A 22,922-nucleotide genomic window follows, 5' to 3' on the forward strand; every position below is an offset into this window, starting at 1 on the left:
CATGCAAAGCAATTAATAGTATGACTTGAAGCACATGGTTTTCCAAAAATGTATTGAGGGACACGTTGTGAAAAACCATGCCAAGAAAAACTTTCACAAATAAGATCCACAAAGATATTAGCAATGAAGCCATTTAAGCAAATTGGAGCTTGTTTGAGCAAACATGCCACATAGGAGAGAGATAAATTACGGTATCAATTCTATGTGACACAACCTCAAATGTTCACATTTTCTAGGCTTGTAATATGCACAAAGCTTATTACTCCCCCATAATGTGATAAGAAATTTATTTTCACAAGAGGCAAATAAGATCCAAGTAGAGATATTAATGGACATTAGAATTTGAATTTCTCATGAAGATGACATACCACATAGAGACTAGATAATATTGCAACATCAATTCTAAGTGATATTCCTCATGTACACACAATGTTTAGGATCATGAAATTCCAAAAGGAATATCACTCCCCCAAAATGGGATTGTCCATTACTCGCTCATAAGAGCCATATAAGATACAACAAGATGCAAAGAGGCTCCAACACAAACACAAATACATGGTGTGCAACCCAACATGCATAGACTTGATTTCTCAAGCAAAACAATTAGGAAGCACACCATATACAAACACATGTTAGGAACAAAACTAACACATGCAAAGGGGCGAGTAACTTTCAATATAAATGAGTTGAGCACATGTTACCGCAAGGAGGAACATTGAATATATGATAGAAGCAAGATAACCAAGACTTGGCTTGAGATAATATAAATGATGAAGATCCCTTAATTCTTCATGATGTAGCCAAGTCTCCAATGCCCTCCAACAAGCACCTATTGATCAAGTTTTGGATTGTTGGTCCCCAACTAAGTTGGGTCCTAAGAGGTTAGTCACAATAGGCTTGGCAACCCAAATGGTTCTTTTCTTGACACCACTTTGAGCACCAACAAATTTGGCAAACACATTGCCACCCTCATCCTTACGAAGAGAATAAACATCATCTATGGTAATAGAGTTGGATGAGGTACCAATAGTGCAAAAGGAGGAGATGTGGCCCTTCTCACGGCATATGTAGCAAGTTCTTTTCTTCTCCTTCTTCTCACTAGATTTCTCCACAATGGGAGCATTGGCTTGATTCTTCTTGGGAAGTGGCATTTCTTCAACTTGAGGTTGAATATGAGTTTGAGCTTGAGGCCGCTTCCCTTTTTGCTTCTTCTTCAAAGGGCAAGATCTAACATGATGCCCTTCAATTTTGCACTTGAAGCAAACAATCTTGGCCGGGTCTTTGACTTTTAGTTGGCCCTTCTTAATCTTGTTGTTGTTGGACTTGTTCTTGTTGTTGGAGTTGAATCCAAGTCCACTCTTATCATTGGGGGATTGTTGCACACTTAACATCATGTCAAGTTTGCATTTCCCTTCATGACTCTTTACCAAGTCGGTCTTCAAAGAAGTGACTTGGGCCTTGAGCTCTTTGATTTCCTCTACATGGTTAGTAACAACACAAGTACTAGAGGAAGTAGAACCTTCATTGTTAGAGCAACAAGGCAAGGAAGATAATTCACCACAAGATTTAGCAATACTATGAGTGGATGAATTACTAGGACTAGCACATGGCAATATAGCTTTTTGGGTAGTAGTGCTAGTATCCACATGAGGCTCACAAGGTGTTGCCTTTGATATGATAGCCTCATGAGCTAACTTTAGCCTATCATGGGAGGCTAGAAGATCCTCATGGGAGCTAGAAAGCTTTCCATGATTTTCTTCCAATTTTCCATAATTGCTAGTTAGCAATTCAAGTTGAGCCCTTAGCTCAACATTCTCCTTCAAGATAGATGCTTCACAAGAAGTAGAGTTAGTAGCACAAGCATTATCACAAGACATATTAAGAAGAGAGGGTAACATAGCATGCTCTTTTAAATATGAAGCTTGTAGTTGCTCATATGACTTGGTGAGGATAGAGTGTTCGCTCTCCAAGGCCTTGTGGGCCTTGTCTAGATCATCTAGATCCTTAACAATTTTATCATGACCACCAACTTTGGACTTTTCATTTTTAAGCAATTTTAATTTAGCTTTAGCATGGTCTCTTTCTTTAGTGAGTTTAGCAAATATTTCATTTTGAGACACCTCAAGGGTTTCAAGTTGCTCCTCAAGAGAGGCTACGGTCTCTTGTTCTTCTTCAAGGTCATTCTTTAATGATGCTACATCATCGGCATACTCTCGTTCAAGAGCACCCTTTTTATCAATGGTGTTCTCATGCATCCAAATAAGTTTTTGGCTCTCAATAGCGGTAGTCAAGATTTCAAAGAAGTGAGAGCTAGCAATTTTATCTTTGTAAAGAACCTTGAATACACTCTCACCTTTATCGCGTAGAGAGACAACCCAATCCTCTTCTTCATATTCATCCTCATCCTTATCACCACGAGAAATATTAGGTTCCATGGTAGGAGGTACCGTGGAACCCTTGGCCATAAGGCATATATGAGGACCGTGAGATAAAGATGAGGAGTTACTTGAGGATCCTTTCAAGATCTTGTCTTGACCAATAGAATCTTTGGTTTCCTCTACATTGTTAGCCACACAACAACTAGAGGAAATAGAAGCATTTTTATCATGGCCACAAGACAAATCAAGCATATCATCATGAGATTTATTCAAGCAACTTACACATGATATGCAAGGACTATCAACACAAGCATGTAAATCCTTTCTAGTGCTAGATGCGTTTAAGTCCAAAGATGAAGCATTGCAATGAGATAGAGATGATGAATCATCAATAGTAAGCTCAATATCAACATTGCAATTTTCATCACCACTCACCATATCATTACCTTGTGTCTTACCACACTTTGGTGAAGTGGATGAAGATGAGAACTCATCACGGCCGGAAGTGGAAGCAATACAATCATCCTCAATAATATTGGACACATCATATTTGTCTTGAAGCTTTGTCCATAATTCATGAGCCCTCCCAAAAGGCATGATTGAAGAAGTAACTACATTGCTCACAACAATGGAAAACACATGAGAAGCAAGAGCATCGAGACAAGAGTTTTTCTTCTCCTCATAAGATAATTTTTGGGGATCCTTAGGAGAAGAAAAACCCATGTCAAGAAATCGCTCCATGTTCGGGGAGATACCCCGCAAAATATTAAGCACATAAATTTTCCATAGATCATAATTTGTGCCATCAAATATAAACAAGTTATTGTGATCTAATCCCCTAATCGACATCTTTACTCTCAAGGCGGTGAAGCCTAAGAATGAGAGACCTTGCTCTGATACCAATTGAAAGGACACGGATGTCGCCTAGAGGGGGGTGAATAGGCGATTTAAAACTTTTACGAGATGGGCTTAACAAATGCGGAATAAAACTAGCGTTTACTTTGACAAGCCCAAAGCCTATATACTATTGTTCACCTATGTGCACCAACAACTTATTCTAAGCAATGGTTCACCTATGTGCATCAACAACTTATGCTAAGCAATACAAGCAAGTATGTGATAGCAAGATATATATAACTTCAAGCACGATGGCTATCACAAGGTAAAGTGCATAAGTAAAGAGCTCGGGTATAGAGATAACCGAGGCACGCGGGAGACGATGATTTATCCCGGAGTTCACACTCTTGCGAGTGCTAATCTCCGGTGGAGAGGTGCGGTTGCTTAGTGCTCCCGAACGCCACAAGAGGCTCACCTTGAGGTGTGGTTGCTCGATGCACACCAACGCCACAAAGGCCTCACCCCAAGATGCGGTACTCACACCACACACCGAACGCCACGAAGGCGCCTCACCTAAATCTCCGGTGACCCTCGCCACAAAGGCCTAGGTCACGGTTCCACTAAGGGATTTCCTTCGAGGCGGAAACCGGGCCTTACACAAAGCTTGGGGCACACATCCACAACTTAATTGGAGGCTCCCAAGAAATCGCCACAAAGGCCTCCAATCCGTCTAGGGTTCCAAGAACCCAAGATTAACAACTTTCTTGCTTTCACCTCCACGAATCACCGTGGAGAACTCAAACCGATGCACCAAATGCAATGGCAAGAACACCACAAAGATGATCCAATCCTTCACTCTCAAATACCAACAAAGCTACTAAAGCTATTGAGGGAATAAGAGAGGAAGAACAATATAAGAAGAGGAACACAAAAATTCTCTCCAAGATCTAGATCTAGAGATTCCCTCACAAAGAGATGAATTTGATTTGGTGCAAATATAGATCTAGACCCCTCAATCTTTCTCTCAAAAAGATGCAAGAATCATTGGTTGGGGAAGGAGAGATCAAGCTCACAAAAAGTCAACAACAATGGTGGTGAGCTTGAGAGAGAGGAGGAAGAAGAAGTAGCCAGTGGTAAAAAACCAAGATAGAGAGGGCTTAAAAAGGATGCCCCAAATTTTCTGCCCGTTGGAGACTTGCTCGCGCGGGGGAGAAGGGGACCGGTAGTACCGGCCCTTGGTGGCCGGTACTACCGGCCAGTGATGGCAGGAGGTGGCGAAGAGAGAGCTACGGGCTGGGAGGGGGAGGCCGGAGCCTCCGGCCGGGGTACCGGCCAAGGTACCGCCGGGGCTCCAACCTCCCTGGCACAAGACCTGAGCCACAAATGGCTCTCCGGTACCACGGGCGGTACCTCGCCTGGAGGCTCCAGCCGTGGGCTGGGTATCGCGAGCGGTACCTTGCCTAGAGGCTCCAGCCATGGGCTGGGTGGAGGCTCCGGCCAGGGCAGGGTGGAGGCTCCGGCCAGGGTCCCTCCTCACAAAACGTTTTTACCTAAACACCCCATACCAAAACCTTAAGAACTTTTGCATCCGGACTCCGATTTCGATGATCTTGGGCTCGTTGAAATCACAACAACGAGCTCTACAACAATATGCATAGAAACATCATAGTCCAGCAAAGTAGAATAGCAACAAAAGACGAAAGGTTTGACCTATCTAAAAAAGACATACCGGTAAAACCTCCAATCTTGAAAATGCAACAACTTGAGTTGGGAAACTCGGATTTGGGTGAAACCAATTTTGTTGTAAAGAAGATGACAAGAGCTACCCCACAAAGAGTGAAAAGCTTAAGAACAAGTGGGGTAGGTTTTTCTATGTATTTTAGAGTGAAAACTCTCAATACGAGAAACCGAGAAAAACTCCAATATCGAAAACGCAACAAGTGATTCATGCGGAATCCGTTTTCGATGAACTAGAACTTGCTATGGAAGTAAGCACAAGCTCTAAAACATCACATGGATAAGATCCAAACAACAACCAAGAAAGATGATGCAAGGATGCAAAGGTTTGAGCTCTCCGAAGGATACGATCGAGTTACTCACTCGAGAGCCCTCTTGATAGTACGGCAACTAAACTATAAACCGGTCTCCAACTACACCATGAGACCGGTGAGAAAGAAACCCTATCAAGAGCAAACCTTAACCTTGCGCATTCCACTTGAGCTTGATGATGACGGTCTTGACCGCAACAAGATGGAACGCCTTTCTTGATTGTGCTTGCTTGATGAAGTCATGCGAAATGCTCCCCCATACTCCACTATGGGAGAGCTACTTCTTCGGTGCATCTTCACATATCCATGAACACCATATGGATGGCAAGATTCAAGCATATGATCTCTTCGAGTTGGCTCATCTTGAACTTGCACTTCATTTCTTCATTCTTCATCATGTTGATGTCTTGAGATAACTTGAGGGCTCACTTCATCTTCATCTTCAAGACATACTTGACACTTGATATCCTTCATCAATTTCTTCTTATTGCAACCTTGAAGCCAACAAATGGTTCAAGCATTGCCTATGGACAACACCTACAAATATAACTCAATGCAAACATTAGTCCATAGGGATTGTCATTAATTACCAAAACCACACATGGGGGCTCCATGCACTTTCAGAGACTCCTTGTCCCACGTGTGTAAAGGTGACAGTGTGTGCACCGTGTGGGTCTGTTAGGCTATATTTCACAGAATACTTATTCACTGTTATGAATGGCATAGTGAAGTGCTTATTTATATCTCTTTATGATTGCAATGTGTTTTGTATCACAATATATCTCGTGTGCTACTCTAGTGATGTTATTAAAGTAGTTTATTCCTCCCGCACGGTGTAATGGTGACAGGTGTGTGCATCGTGTAGTACTTGGCGTAGGCTATGATTGTGATCTCTTGTAGATTATGAAGTTAACTATTGCTATGATGGTATTGATGTGATCTATGCCTCCTTTCGTAGCGTGAAGGTGACAGGTGTGCATGCTATGTTAGTACTTGGTTTGGTTATGTTGATCCGTCATGCACTCTAAGGTTATTTAAACATGAACATCGAATATTGTGGAGCTTGTTAACTCCGGCATTGAGGGTTCGTGTAATCCTACACAGTTAGTGGTGTTCATCATCCAACAAGAGGGTGTAGAGTCTAGCATCTATCTATTTATTCTGTTATGTGATCAACGTTGAGAGAGTCCACTAGTGAAAGTATGATCCCTAGGCCTTGTTTCTAAATACTGCTATTATCGCTGCTTTTTTACTGTTTTACTGCATTTGTACTGCCTGCAATATTACCACCATCAACCACACGCCAGTTCTGGACAGCAAAGCACTTTTCTGGTGCTGTTGCTACTGCTCATATACATTCATACCACCTGTATTTCACTATCTCTTCGCCGAACTAGTGCACCTATTAGGTGTGTTGGGGACACAAGAGACTTCTTGCTTTGTGGTTGCAGGGTTGGTTGAGAGGGATATCTTTGACCTCTTCCTCCCTGAGTTCGATAAACCTTGGGTGATCCACTTAAGGGAAACTTGCTGCTGTTTTACAAACCTCTGCTCTTGGAGGCCCAACACTGTCTACAAGAATAGAAGCTCCCGTAGACATCATGCTCCCAGTGTGAGTGTTGTCGATGCTTTGGAGACAAGATGAGGCCCGGAAAGGCAATGGTATGAAGAGGTGTGTGTGAGAGGCATGCGCAACTGCTTTCCTCTTAAAGACTTGGATGTGGCCACCATCAATATCAGCGCAGAAGAGTAACGATGATTGCGAACCCTACGGAAGGTGAAGCTGAGGCCAATAATGACAACGAACAAGGGCTAGCGTGTAGAAGGTGAAACAGTTGCTCGATCGTTGTCGGCCTAGGACCAAATAGGGAGAACACACATGGTCCGTAAACGTGAAAGACGTCATGGTGAACATGTTGGTCTGTTTGCGTCGTACCGTGGAAGATTCAGGAGTTACCAAACACAAAATGTGAAGTAAGCATGATGTAATGAGCAGCACGGCACCAGCGTAGAGAAGGGATTAATCATGGAGCCTTGAACAAACAATAATTTCCTGGGCTTACACAAGAGATGTAAATCCAAAGAAAAACAAATCAGCGGAACCTAAACAAGAGGGTGGCCAGATCCTTCTAATCATCTGCTACTCCACTACTGTACTGTTGACTACGTATAGCATTCCTTCGTTCCCCTTTCCTGAGCGCCTAGTGGACTAGTGGTTGCCCAGGAACAGTTAAAAAATGAAAAGGACAATAAATGGCTAACTAATTAAGGTGTCATCAGTATATGGGGCCCACCACGCCGGGTTGCCCTGCCCAAAAATGTCGAAGAAAAAAAGAAGAAACTTTGGGCGGCCTAGAGATCCGGCAGGTTGCTGAGGAGCTCGGCGAAGGTTCTTGGCGACGGCACGGTGGGCGTGGCGAGGAGGTTCCGGGGGCTGGGGACGAAGGGGTCGGAGTAGTAGGATTGTGGCGGCGGCCTGGAGGGCCCGCCGGCGCCGCCGCTGCCGGAGGAGGCTGCGCCGGTGGATGCGGTCCGGAGGATGGGGCTGAGCTCGTTGAGCCAGCTGAGGCAGCTGGCGTCGAAGGGCAGCGGCGAGAACTGGCCCGAGGCGGCGGCGGGCGGCAGGGACGACGGCAGGGGGGAGAGGATGCCGGGTCGCGCCGAGCTGACGACCGCCGCGAGGCCGCCGTCGTCGAAGCGGTAGTCGGAGAAGTCCATGAACTGCGCCGGGGGCGCCGGCGCGGGGGAGGGGCGCACGGACCGCTCGATGGTGGCCAGCCTCGCGGCCGGGGACATGGCGGCGGACGGCGAGAGGAGCAGCTCGGGCGGGAGGTACATCGGCTGGTCGTCCGGCGCGTCGTCGTCCATCTGGCAGTCGGAGGCGGAGGCGGAGAAGGAGCCGGGGCCGGTGAGGCGCTGCACGAGCGCCATGAACTCGCTGGGCTTGGTGTGGATGATCTTGGGGGACGCGTCGTAGATGATGACCGGCTCCCGCGGCGGCTGCGGCTGGTGCTTGTCCTCGCGGCGGCCGTGCTGCGGCTGGGTCTGAGCGTGCGGCGGCGGGCCGGAAGATGGCTTCTTGATGGCGTGCGACTCGGGGCGCACGTTGAGGCGCGGCGGGCGCGGGCCCTGGAGCTGGAGCTGGCGGCGCGGCGTGGTGGGCGTGCCCGCGGGGGAGGAGGAGGGCGGGTCCATCCGCGGGCGGGCCGTGAGCCTGGCCCGGGCGTGGTCGGAGGGCGGCGGCGGGCCGGCGACGGCGCGGGATAAGAGGCGGAGGAGCGGGGGAAGGGTGCGGTGACCGTGATGGGAATGGGGGTGGGGATGGTTCAACATGTGAGTGTGTGGGTGTGTGAGCTCGGCTTCGGCAGGGGAGTGGAAAGTCAATCAACCGGCTTGTGTGTGGCGGTGTGCTGTAATCGGAGGTGGAATTTCCACGGGCGGTCGGGTGGAGGGTTTGTAGGCAAGGCATTCTTCTGTGTCGGGACTGGTTCTTTGCGCAGGACGGCAGCAGCGGCAGTGGACTCGGCTCGCTCCCGCGCCGCTCCGCGTCGCCGGCGATTGTTTTTTCGCTGACGGCGACGTTGCCGGAATACAGGAGAGCGAAATGCGCCCTCGGTTGAACGGGTCCGTCGGTGGCCGTGCACAACAAAAAGTACGGCACCGTTTTCTTTGGCTTCACAGTACAGGCAGGCTACCGTACATACTCTTTTGAATAGGAAGTTTTGTCGTTCCGATGTCGCCGGAAAAGGTTTCACTTGTCCCAGCAGTAGCCGTACCGACGTGAGCATCATCGGTGTATCACAGCTAGATCCGCTACTCGTTCTGTGCTTTCAATCCACCACAGCAACGCCCGCGTAGTACGTGTGCGTAGCCCCTGCCGCACAAATCGAACATGTGGCGGCCACCCCGACGCGCGCGACGGCCCGACCTGCCGCCCAACTATTCATGCGATGCCGATGCAGCGGACCACCTTTGCACTGAGACTCACCAAAAGTTCATTTATGTATCGAACACCCATCCTATGCGATTCTGTCTGTTTGGTGGGTCGACCCGCCGGCAGAATTCGGGTGGCACTCTAGCATCCCAAACCATCGTCGACACCGGCGTGATCAATCTTAGAGCATCTCCAGTCGCGTACCTCAAACCGTTCTCCAAATAGCGCCGGATCGAGTGTTTGGAGGATGAGTTTTGTTCGTGTCACGTTTGGGGGACGTCGCTCTAGTCGCGTCCCCCAAACGCTGTCCCCAATCAGAAATTCAAATAGTTTACATTCAAAAGAGATCGTTCCTGTCGAATCGTCGCGATCAGAGTAATGGCGATCAAAGTACTGGGCGCGCAATCATATTACAGACCGGTGGTGCATCCTAAATTAGAAGAAGGGGTTGGGCGAGGTCGACGCATCCTGAGTCGACGTAGGCCCGTTGATCACGGTGAACTCATCGTGATCTGCCCGGTGTGCATGCTCTGTCTGTTCTGACGCCGAGGCCGACGCAGGTGTAGTAGCAGATGCTGTCATAGACGCGTCTGCCGGCTCTTGCCCTGGGGTTGGGGTTGTTGCCGCTGCCTGGGCCACCGCCTCGGCCGCCGCCATTTTGGCTTCGATATCGTCGAGGATCTGGCCTTTGAAGAAGTTGTGCGCCGCTCGCGTTCGGGGAGACATTCCTTCTGTCGACGCTCTCAGCAGGGACATGTCGTCCCTGCGTTTCTTGAGCTCCATCTTCTCCTCTTGCCTCTTGAGCAACGCCGCCCACCTTTCGTCGGCCTTTTTGTCGTGGGAGAGCAAGGTCGAGGAGACCTCGACGAGGCATTTCGTGATCGACGTCTGCGTCTTCTCGGACGACGCAGCGTCGGCCTTGGCAGCCTTGTTGCCGACAGGGCGCCCTGCCGACGTTGCCAGCAGCGCATCCAGATCAATGGCGTCTTTCCCCTTCAACAACGACTGGCGCGTCAATCGCCATTTCTCGTTCATCTTAAGCTTGCTATAGCAATGCGTCAGCGTGAAAGACTTATGTCCTTCCGAGTTCCTCCGGTACAAATCCATGGCCTTGTCAAACTAACCAAAGGAAACGCAATCATTTCATCGAACAAAATGTAGGCGCTACAGATTATGTAAGAAAGAGTCGCACCATTTGGCTGATGTCATCGCCGCTCTCGCCTCTAGTCTCCATCTCGCTATGAAACCCATGGAACATGTTCACCGACGCATGGATGATGGCCCATCGCGTCGACATTGCCTTTTGGTCCTCTTCATTGCCACTTTGTTGTAGTCGCTGTTCATGAGCTTGCGCTCATCGAACCCGGCCTTGATCCTCGCCCAATACTTCCCGTACTTTTGGTTGGCGCCGATGATGGAGTCATGGCTCACCGTCGCCCACGACTCGCACAGACATTGATCCTCCAGAGCCGTCCACTTGGGGCCTCGTGTGCCCGACGCCTTCTTCTTCTTGTTCTTCCTCACGCCGTCCGCGTCAACCTCCACGGGATCATCGGCATCCTCATCGGCACCCTCCTCGTCCTCTTCCTCGCCGTCCTCTTCGTCCTCATCGTCGTCGTCGTCCTCCACCCCCTCCCCCTCCTCCTCGTCCTCCTCTTCCCCCTCATCCTCCTCCTCAGCATCGGCACTGTCGAATTCGAGCGGCCCCTGCAGCCAATGAACGGGGCGCCGTCCGGACCGGGTCCTGGCTCGCGCTGGGGCGTTTTCTCGTACGCCGGGGAGTAGAAGAGGGAGGTGGGGTTGAAGTCGCCATGCGGCAGCGCATCCTGGTAGTGGAGCGACAAGTTTGGCGTCACGCACCCGGGAGCGGCGGAGGGGCCGTCGTCGTAGAACCCGGATGTCGACGGAAAGAGCACTCCTGAAACATACACCGACGCCGACGTACTCCATGGGCTCGCGTTGGTGGCAGCGATACACCCGGCCAGCATGTGCTGGTGCGCGCGCGCCGCCAACGCCTTCTTCTCCTGCTGCACCACCCTCCGTCCTTTCCGCTCCGCCGTGGAAAACTTCCGGCGTAGACAGTCTTGATGCCACTGATCATCGGTCCAGCCTTCTGGCTTCTTCTTCAGAGCCGGTGCCTTCCGCGGCTTCGCGAACGGAGCCTTCGCCCCTTTTGTCTCGCTGCCTGGTGGCTTCTTGGCCGCTTTCTTGGCCATCTTTTTGGGGGTTGTCGGGGGCGCCATGGATGCGGAGAGGGTAGCAGCAGCGGGAGGAACAGAGTAGCGACGGCGGGAGGGAGAAATGAATCGGCGGGATAGAAGGTCAAATGTGTTGGGAGGCCAGAAATGTGCGGCGGGAGAGGCGCGATGTGGCGGGAGGGGCACGATTTGGCAAGAGTGGGGGACGAATTTTTCATGTGCCGCTGACGCGTCGGGCCCGCGTCTCTTCGGCTCGCTTTTCGTTGTATCCGGCGTGCCCGGAGCGTCCCCTGTGTAGCGGGGACGGGCTCGGGGAACCGAAGAGGCTTTGGGGGACGCGGCTGGAAAGGTTTTTTTGTCCGGCGTGCCCGAAATCTCTTTAGGGGACGGTTTGGGGGACGCGACTGGAGATGCTCTTATTCATGCTAGCCATTTTAGCTATGCATACCAAGTTTGCCAATTCTTTCACATTTAGCAACACAAAAATATAAATTGGCAACTAAATAAAGTGGCAAATATGTTCCATTGCCCTTCATGCATCGCCAACAAATGGCAAGTTCCTTCCACATGTACAAAATGAGACAATATCATTTTGGCTCTTGGACACCAGTGCTCTCATTATATTAAAGAAAATTGAAGACTATATTTGTATGTTTCAAAAAAATATGTAAAATTCTAAAAGGAGCTGATGATGTATCCCACTAACGTATAAATCTCAATTACAAATGTTTTATTTTCTGAGCTACACAAAAGTGACAAAATATGATTTCTTTTTGGAGATTTAAATCACTATATTCAGTTCCACACATTTGTTATTTTTGTGTAGCCCAAAATACATATTATTTCCAGTTAAAAGTTTACATGCTCGTGGGATACAATATTGTCTACGTCATACTTTTTTTATAGAATTTTCTAAAACTAGAAATATGATTTTTAATTATTTTTTCCAAAAGAGATCACTGGTACCCGTGTGCACCAAATCTCTGTCCCAAAAAGTGGCTATATTTCCCAATAAAATGGCAAGTTCCTCCCGTGTGGCAATCATCTATGCCATTGCTCTTCAAACATCTCGAGCTCAAACATCTATGGCAAGTTCCTCCAAGACTTTTGTTCGGGATCGTAGATGGTCTCCATGTCAGTGAGCATGATCTGGTTCTCCTCGACCATGACCTTGGCTTCAGCATCTAAGAGCCTAGACTTGGCATCGGCATCTATGAGTCTAGCCTTGGCTTCTCCCTCGAGGAGCCGAGACTTGGCATTGGCATCATCCACCTGAAGAGCTCTCCTTTGGAGATAGACAAAGCTTCTTGTTACAACCTTTTTTTTCTCTCTCTCTCTGTGTCGCCTCTCTTCCTTCTTACCAAGGGTTTCTTCCTTCTTCACCGTCAACTCCCTCAAGGTTTTTTCGAATGCCAAGGAGGAAGCTTAGCGGTTGATGTCAGTCTTGGTGGCCTTGTGCCCTACAGGCCAGCGGGCACGACCATGCCCGCCTAGCTCGTCGGTTGTACGGTTGCCAAGGTAGGTGCCATCGTCGTAAACGTCAATGGCTCCATCAATGACACCATCCACTGACGCGTTACCACCCGCGTTCTCGAGTTTTTTCCCGAAGGGCATAAGCTAGTTTCCCACTTCTTGGTATCCTTGCTCGCAATTCAGCAATGACTTGGTGTGAAAGCCTTGTTGTCATAAGACGCCTTGAAATGTTCCAAAACGTGCACAACCTACAAATATAGGCAACAGCCATTGACAATTGCTCACGTAATTGCAGTTTACATTGAGAAGAGAGGAAGTAAGGGAAAAAAAATTGTCGTTCCAATGTTGCCGGAAAGGTTTCATTTGTCCTCGCAATAGCCGTACCAAGCATCATCGGTCGGTGTATGACAGCTGGTCCGGTGAAACATTTATTCAATACTCCTTATGTGCTTTCAGTCGACCACAAGAACGCCGCATGGTACTTGTGCCTATCCCCTTTCACAGAAATCGCAGAAATTTTGGCAAAAGAGACCACCTGCCCCAACGAATTGCTAAAAAGAACCACCTACGAATTAAATTGACAAAAAGGACCACCTTTTCAGTGGCGGCAGCACCCCCAGCTGACGCGTGAAGACGTGCCGCCGAAGTAGATGGCGGCAGGGTTGCCGTCGCGACGGTGCGGGGCCACCTGGAGCATGCCGCCCCTAGCATTGGCGGCAGGATCTTGATCCCTACCTGGTCATAAAATCTAGTGCGTGTCTGTGTTAATCTAGTGCGTGTCTGTGTTAGAATTGGTGCGTTTATTCCCAGCTATTTACATGATCGGTGTAAGATTGCAACCCATATAAATAAAATCACTCGGTTTTGGTTTAATTTGAGCCGCCTATTTTGTTTTGCGCATCTCTAACGGGGCGACGCAAATGGACGTTCGCGCGGACCAAAAATACGTCTGTATCATGTTTCAGCGGCCCAACGCATAGTATTCGGGCCATCCGCGGAGACCCAAACGCGGCTCAAATATGCGGTACGTTTGCGATCGTCCGCATGCTTCTCGCACAGGCCCACCTAGCAGCGCACAGATGCTTCGTCTTCAGCGCGGCATGACTTACGGGCGGCGCGCTGCAGCTTTTCAGGACCGCGTTAATGGTGCGCCTCGGCTTCCACGTGCGTGCGCTGGTGGGTGGTGTCGCCGTGGCAGGCCATTGAAGGTGAGATGGTGTTCGAGCCTTTTGAAGGTCCACTGGCGGCGCCCAATTTCTCGACCACACCATTGTTACAGACCGTCGTATCCACCCGACCGACGCCATGTGGAAAAAATCTTGGCCGTTCCGCAAAACCAAGAACGACCACGAGGCTAGGAGCTCACGGTCCGGCAAGAAGCCACGGGTCGGGCGGTACGTCCGCATCGATTTCGCCGGCGCCTCTGGGAGGAAAACCGGTCGGTGCCATGGTCGAACGCTAACCTGCCTGGAGGCGTCGTCATCCGCGACGAGGCGATGCGCGCGTCCTCTGCTCCGGCCCGTCGGACGAGAGGGTCGGGCCGCCGCCCCCGCGTCAAGGAGGGGGATGTCGCGGCCTCGCCACCACTTCCACCGGCGAAGAAGAAATGGTGGGAGAAGGAGGCTGAGGCGTAGGCGGCCCTCAGTGGCGACGACGACGAGGAATTTCCCGCCCTACAGTTCATGGTCGGCCGCTCCATCGACGAAGACTACCGGCACATTACACTGGACCCGCGGCAGGCGGCGGTGTGGTCCGCCAGGGACCATGGCGCCAACTACGTCGACTTCGCCGGACCATCGGAGCTGCCGGCGCCAAAGGAGGAGAAGGCCGACGAGGAGGAGGCCGACGATGGCACCGATCGGTTTTCCTCCCAAAGGAGGCGTGCGAAAAATCGATGCAGTCGTACCGCTCGACCCGCGGCTTTTTGCCGGACCATGAGCCGCTAGCCTCGTGGTCGTTCTTGGTTTTGCGAAACGGCCAAGATTTTCTCCCCATGGCGTCGGTCGGGTGGATACTACGGACTGTGACAATGGTGTGGTCGAGAAATTGGGGGCCGCCAGCGGACCTTCAAAAGGCTCGGACACCATCTCGCCTTCAATGGTCTGCCACTGCGACACCACCCACCAGCGCACGCACGTGGAAGCCGAGGCGCACCATTAACGCGGCCCTGAAAAGCGGCAGCGCGCCGCCCGTAAGTCATGCCGCATTGAAGACGAAGCATCTGTGCGCTGCTAGGCGGGCCCGTGCGAGAAGCATGCAGACGACCGGCCTATCCGTGTAGTGTCCACGCAGACGCAAACGTACCGCATATTTGAGCCGTGTTTGGGTCTCCGCGGATGGCCCGGATACTATGCGTCGGGCCGCTGAAACAAGATACAAATGTATTTTCGGTTCACGCGAACTCGTTCGTTTGCGTCGCTCCGTTGAAGCTGAGCAAAACAAAATAGGCGGCTCAAATTAAACCAAAACCGAGTGATTTTATTTATATGGGTTGCAATCTAACACAGATCATGTAAATAGCTGGGAATAATCGTACCAATTCTAGCACAGACACGCACTAGATTAACACAGACACGCACTAGATTTTATGATGAGGTAGGGATTAAGATCCTGCCGCCAAAGCTAGGGGCGGCATGCTCCAGGTGGCCTTGCCGCCACAAGCGGGGGCGGCAGGTCCCGCACCATAGCGACGGCAACCCTGCCGCCATCTACTTCGGCGGCACGTCTCTACGTGTCAGCTGGGGGCGCTGCCGCCACTGAGAAGGTGGTCATTTTTGTCAATTTAATTCACATGTGGTCTTTTTTGCCAATTCGTTGGGGCAGGTAGTCTCTTTTGTCAAAATCTGCTGCCCATAAGCAACTATTCATGGGATGCGGATGCCGGACCACCTTTGCCCTAGAAGTTCATTTATGTACTCCTTCTAATCCATAAAAAATACGTGAGGTTTATTAAAATTTAAATGTATCTCAGGTAATCTTTATGGAACGGAGGGCTAGATTGACATGTACGGGGAACGCCGGCATCAATGGCATGTACGATGCCTATGCTCAGTCTGACACTCGCCGCGCACTTCATACGACCTCCCGAAGGATTTTTTTTACCTACTTTTTTTTAATGTATGGCATCTTAAGGGCTCCTTTGATTTGAAGGATAGGAAAAACATAGGAATAGGAAAGGTATAGGATTAGAATGACATGTCTACTTGAATCCTATAGGAAGATGAAGTTTGTTTGATTGTAGCAAATGAATTTTTCCATGAGGTATGAGCTAATGCTTTTTTCTATAGGAATTACACTATAAGATTCCTATAGGAATTTTTCCTATAAGCTATATTTCTATGAATCAAACAACATGTATAGGAAATTTTCCCATAGGAACCAAATCCTACATAATTCCTATGCAAATCCTTTGAATCAAAGGAGCCCTAAGTAGTTCAACACAAACGAATTTAGGGTGTTTGTTTTGATCCGCAAGAACAAAGACACAAAACCCAATTCAGCAATCCGAAGCAAACGAACTGAGACACACGTATCGAACTATTCTCATCCTAAATTTTGAGCTTGACATGCGTGTGCACGAACAGCAGCAGAATTGGGACAAAGAAGAAAGTCAAAAGCAGGAGGTAGGTCCGTGGTTTCAAGTTGAGTAGTGAGTGGTTCCTTGAGGGGAGTCGGCGGAAACCTTTACTCATTTGATTTCCTCCCAAAAGAAGGAGGGGCAAGGCTGATGTGGTAGGCGCCAAGAAAGATACCATTCAATTAGGCACCAGGTACTATCCATCACACTTATATCCACGCACGTCCACGTCTTCTCCTGCTCCGTCCAGTGCACATGTGGCACACAAGCCACTCAACGCACAAAATTGACAATACCTCTGCACACAACCCTACCGCGACGCCAACATTACCCCGTTCCTCGCTATTCCCAGTATCATCTGTTTCAGTTGTTGCTCGCCGGAGCCCAGTCCCGATGTTGACAGCCTTGTGCGCACTTGCCGCCACCTGGACATGTCCATTTTGCCGCACATCCCCTCAAAGACGCCAACCAAAATCAACGCCTAGATCCTTTTTGGTCATTTGCGTAGCCGTATTTGAGGTACAAACCTGGAACTATTCAACCATTTACGCTGGCATAGATATTAGCCAGTGACAATATTATAAGACCATTGTCTCATGTGTATGTGGACATCGCTAGGTCGATCGAGTATTTCTACAAAAAATTGTTGGAGATATGCCCTAAAGGTAATGCTAAAGATTATTATTATCGTATTTCTTGCTCATGATAAATGTTTAAACTCCATGTTAGAATTGTATCAATAGGAAACATAATACTTGTGTGGTTTCATAAACAACGCCATGTCCATAGTACGCCTCTATAACTAGCTTGTTGATTAATGATGGTTAACATTTCCTAACCATAGACATGTCTTGTTAATTAATAAGGTATTGTCCTTAGGAGAATGGCGTGATAGACATACCCAACTAAGCAAAGTAATTAGATCGTGCCAATGTGTCTAAACTGCCATAGCTTTCTGATACGTCTCCAACGTATCGATAATTTCTTATGTTTCATACTTGTTTTATGACAATACCTACATGTTTTATACATACTTTATGTCATATTTATGCATTTTCTGGCACTAACCTATTAACAAGATGCCGAAGAGCCGATTCTTGTTTTCTGCTGTTTTTGGTTTCGAAATCCTAGTAAGGAAATATTCTCGGAATTGGACGAAATCAACGCCCAGGATCTTATTTTTCCACGAAGCTTCCAGAAGTCCGAAAGGGAAACGAAGTGGGACGACGAGGCGGCGACACGCCAGGGCGGCGCGGCCCACCTCCTGGCCGCGCGGCCCTGTTGTGTGGGCCCCTCGTGGCGCCCCCTGACCTACCCTTCCGCCTACATAAGCCTTCGTCGATAATAACTCCAGTACCGAGAGCCACGATACGGAAAACCTTCCAGAGACGCCGCCGCCGCCAATCCCATCTCGGGGGATTCAGGAGATCGCCTCCGGCACCCTGCCGGGGGGGGAATCATCTCCGGAGGACTCGTCACCGCCATGGTCGCCTCCGGAGTGATGTGTGAGTAGTTCACCCCTGGACTATGGGTCCATAGCGGTAGCTAGATGGTCGTCTTCTCCTAATTGTGCTATCATTGTTGGATCTTGTGAGCTGCCTAACATGATCAAGATCATATATTTGTAATGCTACATGTTGCGTTTGTTGGGATCCGATGAATATTGAATGCTATGTTATGTTGATTATCAATCTATCATCTATGTGTTGTTTATGATCTTGCATGCTCTCCGTTATTAGTAGAGGCTCTGACCAAGTCGTTACTTGTAACTCCAAGAGGGAGTATTTATGCTCGATAGTGGGTTCATGCCTCCATTAAATGCAGGACAGTGACAGAAAGTTCTAAGGTTGTGGATGTGTTGTTGCCACTAGGGATAAAACATCAATGCTATGTCTAAGGATGTATTTGTTGATTACATTACGCACCATACTTAATGCAATTGTCTGTTGTTTGCAACTTAATACTGGAAGGGGTTCGGATGAAAACATGAAGGTGGACTTTTTAGGCATAGATGCATGCTGGATAGCGGTCTATGTACTTTGTCGTAATGCCCAATTGAATTTCACACTACTCATCATAACATGTATGTGCATTGTCATGCCATCTTTATTTGTCAATTGCCCAACTCGTAATTTGTTCACCCAACATGCTATTTATCTTATGGGAGAGACACCACTAGTGAACTGTGGACCCCGGTCCATTCTTTTACATCAAATACAATCTACTGCAATACTCGTTCTACTGTTTTCTGCAAACATCATCATCCACACTATATATCTAATCCTTTGTTACAGCAAGCCGGTGAGATTGACAACCTCACTGTTAAGTTGGGGCAAAGTACTTTGGTTGTGTTGTGCAGGTTCCACGTTGGCGCCGGAATCCCTGGTGTTGCGCCGCACTACACTCCGCCGCCATCAACCTTCAACGTGCTTCTTGACTCCTACTGGTTCGATAACCTTGGTTTCTTACTGAGGAAAAAACTTACAGCTGTACGCATCACACCTTCCTCTTGGGGTTTCCAACGGGCGTGTGCTTTACGCGTCATCAAGACTGTTTTTCTGGCGCCGTTGCCGGGGAGATCAAGACACGCTGCAAGGGGAGTCCCACTTCCAATCTCTTTACTTTGTTTTTTGTCTTGCTTTATTTTATTTACTTCTTTGTTTGCTGCACTATATCAAAATACAAAAAAATTAGTTGATAGCTTTACTTTATTTACTGTCTTGTTTGCCATATTAAAAACACAAAAAAATTAGTTACTTGTATTTACTTTATCTAGTTTGCTTTATTTACTATTGCTAAAATGGGTACTCCTGAAAATACTAAGTTGTGTGACTTCACAAACACAAATAATAATGATTTCTTATGCACACCTATTGCTCCACCTGCTACTATAGTAGAATTCTTTGAAATTAAACCTGCTTTACTAAATCTTGTTATGAGAGAGCAATGTTCTGGTGTTAGTTCTGATGATGCTGCTGCCCATCTTAATAATTTTGTTGAACTATGTGAAATGAAAAAGTATAAGGATGTAGATGGTGACATTATAAAATTAAAATTGTTTCCTTTCTCATTAAGAGGAAGAGCTAAAGATTGGTTGCTATCTCTGCCTAAGAATAGTATTGATTCATGGACTAAATGTAAGGATGCTTTCATTGGTAGATATTATCCTCCTCGCTAAAATTATATCTTTGAGAAGTAGCATAATGAATTTTAAGCAATTGGATAATGAGCATGTTGCCCAAGCATGGGAAAGAATGAAATCTTTGGTTAAAAATTGCCCAACCCATGGACTGACTACTTGGATGATCATCCAAACCTTTTATGCAGGATTGAATTTTTCCTCGCGGAACCTATTGGATTCAGCTGCTGGAGGTACTTTTATGTCCATCACTCTAGGCGCCGCAACAAAGCTTCTTGATAATATGATGATTAATTACTCTGAATGGCACACGGAAAGAGCTCCACAAGGTAAGAAGGTAAATTCTGTCGAAAAAACCTCCTCCTTGAGTGATAAAATTGATGCTATTATGTTTATGCTTGTGAACGGTAGGACAAATGTTGATCCTAATAATGTTCCGTTAGCTTCATTGGTTGCCCAAGAAGAACATGTTGATGTGAACTTCATTAAAAATAATAATTTTAACAATAATGCTTATCAAAATAATTCTAGTAACAACTATAGGCCATATCCTTATAATAATGGTAACGGGTATGGTAATTCTTATGGGAATTCTTACAACAGTAATAGGAATACACCCCCTGGACTTGAAGCCATGCTTAAAGAATTTATTAGTACACAAACTGCTTTTAACAAATCTGTTGAAGAAAAGCTTGGGAAAATTGATATACTTGCTTCTAAAGTCGATAGTCTTGCTGCTGATGTTGATCTTTTGAAATCAAAAGTTATGCCTAATGAAAATAAAGATATTAAGTCGTTTGCTACAGCAAACGCCATCCAAGTTAGAATTAATGAAAATATAAGATTGATGGCCGAATTGCGTGCTAGGTGGGATAAAGAAGAAAATGCTAAAGATAACAATATAGCTAAAGTTTGGACTATTACCACCACTAGTAATGCTAATGCTTCACATGTTGCTGCACCTCCTACTATTAATGGTAAAATAATTGGTGTTGGCAATGTTTCCACTTCTAATGCAAAGCCTGCAAAACTGCCAGAACCTACTAAAACTGCTGAAACTGCTTGTGATAAAACTGCTGAATTTTTTTCCCATATTGGGGATAATGATCCCATTGCTTTAGATCATAATGGTTTAGATTTTGATGATTGCCATATCTCTGAAGTTATAAAGTTATTACAAAAGCTTTCTAAAAGTCCTAATGCTAGTGCTATAAATTTGGCCTTTACGAAACATATTACAAATGCTCTCATAAAAGCTAGAGAAGAGAAACTAAAACTTGAAACTTCTATTCCTAGGAAGTTAGAGGATGGTTGGGAGCCCATCATTAAGATGAAGGTCAATGATTTTGATTGTAATGCCTTATGTGATCTTGGTGCGAGTATTTCCGTTATGCCTAGGAAAATCTATAATATGCTTGACTTACCACCATTGAAAAATTGTTATTTGGATGTTAATCTTGCTGATAATTCTACAAAGAAACCTTTGGGGAGGGTTGATAATGTTCGCATTACGGTCAACAATAACCTTATCCCCGTTGATTTTGTTGTCTTGGATATTGAATGCAATGCATCTTGTCCCATTATATTGGGAAGACCTTTTCTTCGAACTGTTGGTGCTATTATTGATATGAAGGAAGGTAATATTAAATATCAATTTCCTCTCAAGAAAGGTATGGAACACTTCCCTAGAAAGAGAATGAAGTTACCTTTTGATTCTATTATTAGAACAAATTATGATGTTGATGCTTCGTCTCTTGATGTTACTTGATTCACACTTTCCGCGCCTAGCTGAAAGGCGTTAAAGAAAAGCGCTTATGGGAGACAACCCATGATTTTACTTCTGCACTTTTGTTTTATATTTGAGTCTTGGAAGTTGTTACTACTGTAGCAACCTCTCCTTATCTTAATTTTGTTGCATTGTTGTGCCAAGTAAAGTCTTTGATAGTAAGGTTCATACTAGATTTGGATTACTGCGCAGAAATAGATTTCTTGCTGTCACGAATTTGAGTAGTAGTCTCTGTAGGTAACTCAGAAAAATCTTCAAATTTACGTGAGTAATCCTCAGATATGTACGCAACTTTCATTCAATTTGAGCATTTTCATTTGAGCAAGTCTGGTGCACCTAAAAAATTCGTCTTTACGGACCGTTCTGTTTTGACAGATTCTTCCTTTTATTTCGCATTGCCTGTTTTGCTATGTTTGATGGATTTCTTTATTCCATTAACTTTCAGTAGCTTTGTGCAATGTCCAGAAGTGTTAAGAATGATTATGTCACCTCTGAACATGTGAATTTTGATTATGCACTAACCCTCTAATGAGTTGTTTTGAGTTTGGTGTTGAGGAAGTTTTCAAGGATCAAGAGAGGAGGATGATACAATATGATCAAGGAGAGTGAAAGCTCTAAGCTTGGGGATGCCCCCGGTGGTTCATTCCTGCATATTTCAAGAAGACTCAAGCATCTAAGCTTGGGGATGCCCAAGGCATCCCCTTCTTCATCGACAACATTATCAGGTTCCTCTAGTGAAACTATATTTTTATTCCATCACATCTTATGTGCTTTACTTGGAGCGTCTGTTTGTTTTTGTTTTGTTTTGTTTGAATAAAGTTGGATCCTAGCATTCATTGTGTGGGAGAGAGACACGCTCCGCTGTTGCATATGGACAAATATGTCCTTAGCCCTACTCATAATGTTCATGGCGAAGGTTGAAACTGCTTCGTTAATTGTTATATGGTTGGAAACAGAAAATGCTACATGTAGTAATTGGTAGAATGTCTTGAATAATTTGATACTTGGCAATTGTTGTGCTCATAAGGATCATTTTTAAGCTCTTGCATCATATACTTTGCACCTATTAGTGAAGAAATACATAGAGCTTGCTAAAATTTGGTTTGCATGATTGGTCTCTCTAAGGTCTAGATATTTTCTAGTAAGGGTTTGAACAACAAGGAAGATAGTGTAGGGTCTTATAATGCTTGCAATATGTTTTTATGTGAGTTTTGCTGTACCGGTTCATACTTGTGTTTGCTTCAAATAACCTTGCTAGCCTAAGCCTTGTATTGAGAGGGAATACTTCTCGTGCATCCAAATCCTTGAGCCAATAACTATGCCACTTGTGTCCACCATACCTACCTACTACATGGTATTTCTCCGCCATTCCAAAGTAAATTGCTTGAGTGCTATCTTTAAACACTTCAAAAGTTATTACCTCTTATTTGTGTCAATGTTTTATAGCTCATGAGGAAGTATGTGATGTTTATCTTTCAATCTTGTTGGGCAACTTTCACCAATGGACTAGTGGCTTCATCCGCTTATCCAATAATTTTGCAAAAAGAGTCGG

General features: G+C 46.6%; 1 protein-coding gene across 1 annotated transcript; it reads right to left on the bottom strand.

The window, feature by feature from the left end:
* Positions 1-7,272: 7,272 nt before the first annotated feature.
* LOC124678862 (protein MKS1-like) lies at positions 7,273-8,637 on the bottom strand. Its single transcript, XM_047214717.1, has one exon. The coding sequence runs from the start codon at positions 8,594-8,596 to the stop codon at positions 7,616-7,618; it is 981 nt and encodes a 326-aa protein (XP_047070673.1). The 5' UTR covers positions 8,597-8,637; the 3' UTR covers positions 7,273-7,615.
* Between the last annotated feature and the right edge of the window lie 14,285 nt (positions 8,638-22,922).

This window comes from Lolium rigidum, chromosome 7 (assembly GCF_022539505.1).
Source record: "Lolium rigidum isolate FL_2022 chromosome 7, APGP_CSIRO_Lrig_0.1, whole genome shotgun sequence".
NCBI classification, from domain to species: domain Eukaryota; kingdom Viridiplantae; phylum Streptophyta; class Magnoliopsida; order Poales; family Poaceae; genus Lolium; species Lolium rigidum.

Excerpts from the sequence above, each read along its gene's own strand:
- LOC124678862 (XM_047214717.1), bottom strand. The coding sequence starts at position 8,596 with ATGTTGAACCATCCCCACCCCCATTCCCATCACGGTCACCGCACCCTT.